Source organism: Photinus pyralis, unplaced genomic scaffold (genome assembly GCF_008802855.1).
Source record: "Photinus pyralis isolate 1611_PpyrPB1 unplaced genomic scaffold, Ppyr1.3 Ppyr1.4_LG5, whole genome shotgun sequence".
NCBI classification, from domain to species: Eukaryota; Metazoa; Arthropoda; class Insecta; order Coleoptera; family Lampyridae; genus Photinus; species Photinus pyralis.
This window is the reverse complement of record NW_022170596.1, coordinates 3,789,425-3,796,301: the sequence shown is the minus strand read 5'-3', so window position 1 is coordinate 3,796,301 and position 6,877 is coordinate 3,789,425. Positions and strand designations below refer to the sequence as shown.

At 38.1% G+C, this 6,877-nt stretch overlaps 2 protein-coding genes across 3 annotated transcripts in view; both read right to left on the bottom strand.

The window, feature by feature from the left end:
- Nucleotides 1-1,445: 1,445 nt before the first annotated feature.
- Nucleotides 1,446-4,710, bottom strand: LOC116170411. Of its 2 annotated transcripts, XM_031486787.1 has the most exons (8): nucleotides 4,574-4,710; nucleotides 2,974-4,512; nucleotides 2,485-2,625; nucleotides 2,245-2,438; nucleotides 2,043-2,191; nucleotides 1,862-1,999; nucleotides 1,508-1,808; nucleotides 1,452-1,474 (listed from the first exon to the last, which is right to left on the bottom strand). In XM_031486787.1, exons 2-7 carry the CDS (start codon nucleotides 4,473-4,475, stop codon nucleotides 1,518-1,520), a joined length of 2,415 nt encoding a protein of 804 aa, XP_031342647.1. In that variant the 5' UTR covers nucleotides 4,476-4,512; nucleotides 4,574-4,710; the 3' UTR covers nucleotides 1,452-1,474; nucleotides 1,508-1,517. The 2 variants fall into 2 exon arrangements, with proteins under 2 accessions (XP_031342645.1, XP_031342647.1); XM_031486785.1 differs by having other exon boundaries at nucleotides 1,446-1,808.
- LOC116172747 (venom dipeptidyl peptidase 4-like) overlaps nucleotides 4,528-6,877 on the bottom strand; it is a 3,992-nt gene continuing 1,642 nt past the window's right edge. Inside the window, exon 7 of the mRNA XM_031490014.1 lies at nucleotides 4,528-4,589. Within this exon, the coding sequence (XP_031345874.1) occupies nucleotides 4,528-4,589 (62 nt within the window). The remainder of the gene's footprint in view (nucleotides 4,590-6,877) is intronic.

Genomic DNA, 6,877 nt, shown 5'->3' with positions numbered 1-6,877 from the left:
ATTTGAAGTACGACACCTAATTCCGTGATTGTCCTCGACATTCAACTGTAGGCTCGAAATCCCGAAACCAGGGGCGGGCTACCTATCTTGTAGGAGCGGGATTACGCTAATCAAAGCTCTTCAGTTTAGAATCTATGTATGATAAATGAGTGGCGATTCAATAATTTCCACATATCTTGTTATTAATTAAATTTGCCTACAAGGCCATGTAATTTTCCATCTTGCTTTTAACAAAAGGACTTTATTACACCAAAGATGGGTCACGTCCTGTGTGTTTCACCCTTTCTGAGAATCTAATTGGTTCCTGCTTACCTGACCCATAATTCCCAAAACTTTTTTTTAACCTATAAGTTACCTCTTGAAGTTTACCTCCTACTTTTTGTGATGTTATAATTTTATGTTACGCATTCACATCATTACAAACAATTAATTTTACAACACAATTTGATATTAATTTGACGGCTGGTTTTTTTATTGGAAAATTCTTTTTTCCCCAGCCTATTTCTATTTTTATTGAGTGAACTAGTTTATTTTTGCAATGTAATTTATTTGGACTTAAATTTCCGAGCTTTTACAATCAATAATAATTGCGATCATTATTAAACAAACTTTTCACAATTTGAGTGTTTTATTTTACGTTCCTTCCCTAGTGTGCTTCAGGTCAAAGCGTTGTCTACAACTTACGTAAGGGGGGTCCTGGGTCAAACTGGGTCTAACTGAAAGGAGTATGACGTGACCCAGCGACCCAGTTTAATTTAGTGACCCAGGTGACCCAGTTCAACTCTGGGTTGGAGACGACACCTATTAATTTTAAGACCCGTGGGTCATATCCTTTAGCGCCTGCGCAGAGGGAACTTTCTTATTAATGGACTGATCTTATTGACAATTTAACAATAGCACCCTTTACTAAATATAAATAACTTTTAATAAACGCAAATCAATCGATTAGGTATATTAAATATTAGCTGCATGCGCGCATTCGCAGAAGTAGCTCTTATTTGTGGACTGCTTTTACTGACATTTTAACAGTAGCGCCTTTTAATAAATGCAACTCGATTGATTAAATTAAGCATTTCAAAGGCTGTGCGCGCACATGCGCAGAAGTAATTCCCCTACTTCTTGTGCAGCGTTGGAGTTTTTACTAGAAATCTGGATAGCCGTTCAACAGTGTGATGATCTTAAGGGTCCCCAACCCAGCACTGCAATCTTAACTTACCTACTCTATACTTACAGTTGGTAACAGCCTGTACTCTCTCTACAAGCACCTCTAGCGTTTCGCGCCACTTTCAAATGTCGGTTAACAGCCTGCTCGGGCTGGGTGATACAAATAGGACTTTTACGTTGTGACTTGTGATACATTATGGCGGTTCTTTTGTGGGTTGAGACGTGTCACGGGAGACACAATCCGGAAGGGGCTTGAATAAAATATATATTTTTTTTGCCTAAGAAAAAAATTTAATTCCAGCGTGTTTACCTACACAATTCACAGTCTTTTAAAATTAGGAACACGAAAATTTCTACAAATAATCTCGGTTGGCAAATTTGTGAGTTAGGTAGAAATTGGTTAAGTAAGTATGCGTTTTTATGACTCCCTCAATTCCAGCCTTAAAATCGTTCTCTAGTAGAACGTTCAACTCCTCCTTAATTTGATCCGCAACGTAAGGCCGTCTTAACATACTCCTTATCTTGCCTTTATCGCGCTCCGTAAGAGAAGTATGCGCGATTCCTAGAGTGACAATTTCGCTGGGCAAAACACCCAGCCATTTTATGTTGGATAACGCTAGCACTTCAGATAAATTTGCTGTTCGCTAAAAAAAAGCGGTTAGTATACCTAACATTTCTGGAACAACTATTGCATTACAACTGAACCATGTCTATAGGTAAGCATAATATCTATTCCCCACGGATCGGCATCCACTAAAATAAAAATCGGAATCCGTAAGTGATCTCTCAATATCCTTAAGAAAAGTCGCGTATTAATATCCGGAAATCCTTTTCCCTAAAAACCTTCTCTTACATGGGGTTGAAGGGTATCAACATACCGTGACGAGGATAAAGGGCCTTGTTAATTTGTTGGAAAAATTCTCATCGGCCAGCTTTTTGAAAATCGTATCTTTTTCTACAACCAGTATACAGTGCGCATCGCTTTCTATTTTTGTTACTGATATTAACTTTTGCGGAATGAGCAGTCCTAGTAAAAGGCACCTGTTTGTTAATGCAATAAGCAATCACTTAGCTGTTTACCTCCTGCGACGTTAAAATTTATAACTTCCCCTGCTGACGTGTAAACTGTAAGCGCACCAAGTGCTAAGCCCTTACTAGTAGACATAATCGGAAGATACCAATGCTCTATTTCCAAAAAGCAGCTTATAATGTTCACGGCGTCTTCGATCTCACGTTGGCATTGCATATATTCCTTTAAACAATAGTAAATTTCTCTGCAAAGGACAAAAATAGTGGTAACTAACGGTTGGCAATTGTTACCTTATAGTGCATTCAGAACCACGTATACATAAGGCATACATTCTTGCAAGAAGGTACACTATGATGTTGAATCGCCTTCTAGGTCTGGACCAAGTACACATCTGTTGAAAGATGCACTTATCAAATTTCTTCAACTCCACTCTAAAAGCAAATGTTCAGTTGAAGCCTATTGCGCTCCGGGAAAAGTGCTCGTGAGCAAAAAAAACGGTCAAGAGCGAAAAAGCGCTCGGGAGCAGAAAAAACGCTCGCGAGCGCCAAGCACTTTGAGTAAACGCTCGATTATCGAGCACCAACAGCGGCCGCTCCGAAAAGTGCTCGCGAGCGCTTTTTCTGTTTGGAGCGCTTTTCCGAGCGAAACGCTCGCGAGCAGCGTACCCAGCTCTGGTTACGTGGTATGTTCACAATTAAACTTCCATTGCCAACTATGCTGCTGGTTTATTGGAGCGCGCTATATCAATAAACATATAAGAATTTTAAAAAAAAACTTACATTCCATTCTCATATGTGCAGTTTCCTAAATTACATAGTTGAACATTCATCATGAACGGCTTTTTATTGACAGCTTTTACCAGCATCTTGTAAAAAAAATTTTCTACTTCTTGTATTAGTCTCTGATTCTTCTCTTCAATTTTTTCGCCGTACAGGCCTCTCGGACCTTTGTACACCAACTCCTTATCCATGGTTATACGATTCAGGGCACTTCTTATTCGTTTCTGTGGGTCGGTAAGATTTTCATTTGAACCGGTCGATAATGGCGAGTTTTTGCCGGTGAGTATGTTCAAATTACCATCGCGTAAACTGGTTTCTTGCAATGGTAAATTTATAATCTCCATAGTTGCATCTGTTCGATTGAGTAGTTCGTAATCGTCAATTGAATGATGTCTAGGCGTGCTGCTTCTACTCGCATCAAAATTTACTATGTTAAAAGATTCGTGAGGGGAAATATCTCGATTTTCACGAAGAAGTGATGGAGATCTATTAACAGATACGTCTAGATTATAATTCTCCGTATTTTCGTTTGGATACATAACCGGGTCCAAAAAATTGAGCGATTCTTCCAACACTTGAGAGCCGAATCCCTGGGACTGTTTATTTGTATCAATTCCCAAAGTTTGGTTATCTTCGGCAGTTTGGAAGTTTGCAGTACCAACAAGTTCGATTCCGTTTGTAATTGATTGGTTTTCTAATACTAGTTGTGAAGCGAGCAGTATCGTGCTTTGTGATCTAGTATTTGGATTCAATTGAGAATGAGATGCCTGGGAGTGAGTGTATTGACTAGTTTCGGCAGGTTTCATCCACTGCATATTTGCTTCATTTTCAATGCGAAGTCGTGAGGGGGGCCGTTCCATTGGAAAATTGGAGCGACGTTTCTTACAGATGACGCTTGTAGGAGGTTGCGTATGACTGGATGAATTCAAAAGCACGTCAGCATTACCTTGATCAATTATGCTTTCGTTCTTGTCAAATTGTGTGGGCGACTCCCCACCTTCCCGCGATTCCTCCAACAATTCTTCTATACCTTCTAGTCCATCGTTTTCATTGAGTTGGGCGAAATAAGTTTCACGTGCTGTTTCGTCCACGTTTTGTTCCCAAACTAGTTTAGAATCATTCGAACAATAGGATTGGTGTAAATCACCCACCAAGTCTAAACCTGATGCGGTCAACTGCTTATGTAAAAAGCCGATGAAGCTACTGTTTGGACTTTCTTGTGAAACAGCTTCCCTATATATACTAACATCCACGGCATCACAAACGGAAAGAATATTATGAGTTGTTTCGTCGCTTTCGTTGGGACTAAAACAGTTTCGGGTTTCGTTAGCGTCTGTGCTGCTAACAAATGTCAATGAGAGCTCTAGAGTTTCATTTCTTGAACTACACATTGAATTACTGAGCACTAAATCAGAACCCATTGTACCATCTAAGCTGTTTACCGACTCCTTATCGTCTTCTCGTTCTTCCGCATCCGTACACAACTGATCCACCATACTCATGTTGAGAAACTTTCGCTGAGTGCCACTAAGTTGAAATCTGTAACGTATATATTCATTCAAACAAGGTTGATGGTAGTAAAGCCAGCATTATTGCTAACCTTCTTATTAGCGTAGCTACGAATAAGTCGGTTAAATGAGCAAATATAAAACATTACAAAAACTTGATTGGATAAAGATATTGCTGTGTGCAATCGAATGCGGTCACTACACCATCCACAGACCACCTGTCCAACTGGCTCAAAAAAAATCAAAATTGAAACTTAAAATTTTAGAACCTCTCCTCGCACACATCCGGCATCTGCCAGAATAAAGAATTCCAATATTGACTTAAAATTTCTCAAATCGAAAGACTATAGACACCTGCAAAAAATCTTGGACACGAATAAAAAATCTGACATGAAAACTCTCTCTGGGTCGCACAAAGGATTCGAATAAACACACAATGACACAAATTTATTCCGAAACACATGAAACAATTAAAACAAAATTTCTGCAAGAAAGGGAAACTTACAAAACTTGTTTAGATATAATACACCGCACTTAGGCGGTCGATAATAAAAATTAAAAAATAAATTGTTTACAGTTCTTTTCCGTTTTAAAAACTTTCCACAAATTTTTACTACTTCACTTGACGTTCGCATAAATTTTTTATTAGGATTGCTCAACTTCTTCTGCACACTTTATTTTGAAATCGACGTACTGCGTCTTCAACAAACGAATAGGACTCACTGCCCGAGATTTAGCGTAAACAAATTTACACACAATTTACAAAAGCGATAAAATTTAAACAAAAAAATTACGCAATTACAAACAATTCTAAAAGGAAAAATAGACACTGAGTCAAACAATTTCAAATAAAATATACCAATTTTGTGTTTATTCGCAAAACTCCCAGATTTACTTAATAAATTGAAATATTCTCATATACAGGGCCTCCCGTCATTATTTTTGGTGTTTAGACCGAAATAACGTTGTTTATATAACACTGAAAGGTTCCACCCTGTATATACAGCTTACGACGATACATACATTTTTGAGAGTTGGCAACCATGCAATTTCTAGGTGGGAAAAAAAGCTGCCTGCGCCACCTAAGAAAGCGCGAACGGGAGTTACGTTGGGCATCTTGTCTTGAATGGCGGTAGTGAACGTTTCGCTCCATAAATGTTTGTTGTTATTTTGGTGTTATTTAATGCAGGTAGTAATTTTTGCATTTCTTTATATCGTATTTGTGTTTTGTTTGCCGCATTTTATATTTGTTGTGTGTTTGAATATTTGTTTTTGAAATTTACTTGGTTTAACCGCAATGCAATCATATGTGTGATACCGTTATGCTATTGTTTGTAATTGTTTACGTTTTTGGTGTAATGTTTGCTTAATTTATGTTTATTGATGTTGACTACTTGGTCTTGTCCCTGAAGTTACATTCATGTAAGTTTTCATTTTATTTTAATATGCGGAAATTACCGATTCGTTTAATGTATGTACTGTTGTATGTTACTAACAATTTTCTCCGTGAATGAAGCAGTCTCGGGAAGGTGGAAAAAGAAACTGTAGTCTATAATTATGTGTTAGGGCACCTAATTCCGTGCACTGTCTTCGACATCCAACTGTAGGTTCGAAACCCCACCCCGAAACCAGGGGCGGACTACCCATCTTGCAGGAGCGAGATTACGCTAATCAAAGCTCTTCAGTTTAGAATCTATGTGCGTTAAATGAGTGGCGATTCAATAATTTCCACATATTTTGTTTTTAGTCAAATTTGCCTACAAGGCCATGTAGTTTTCCATCTTGCTTTCAACAAAAGGACTTATTGCACCAAAGATGAGTCACATCCTGTACTTTTAACCCTTTCTCAGAATCTTGGTACCTGCGTCTACCTGACCCATTGTCCCCAAAAACTTGCTTTAACCTTGAGTGTAACCAACATTGTGTATATGCATTTACTATCTTTGTTAACTACTGCTTAAAACTTTTACAAAATATTTTGTTAATTACCTTTGTGGACTGTTTTAATCAAACTGCAAGGTTTTTCTTACGTCGTACTCTTTTTATCCTTGGCAGTGACTTTTGCGAGAGTACGACACCTTTTGGCTTTGTTTGTTTTGTTTATATTAATGTACATCAACTAAATTTCCGGGTTTTCACAATCATAATAATTACGATCATTATTAAACAAACTTTTCACAATTTCAGTGTTTTATTTAACGTTCCTTCCCTACTGTGCTTCAGGTCAAAGCGTTGTCTTCAACTAACGTAAGGGGGCCCTGCCTTAGATGTTTTATCACGTGCCACTTTTTTAAATGTAAGCGGGATCTTGTTTAGTTTTAGAGGGAATAGTCATTCGGGTGGCCATTTTTTAAACGTTGCCGGGTTGATTTTATTTCCGTGTTCTTGTAGTGTGA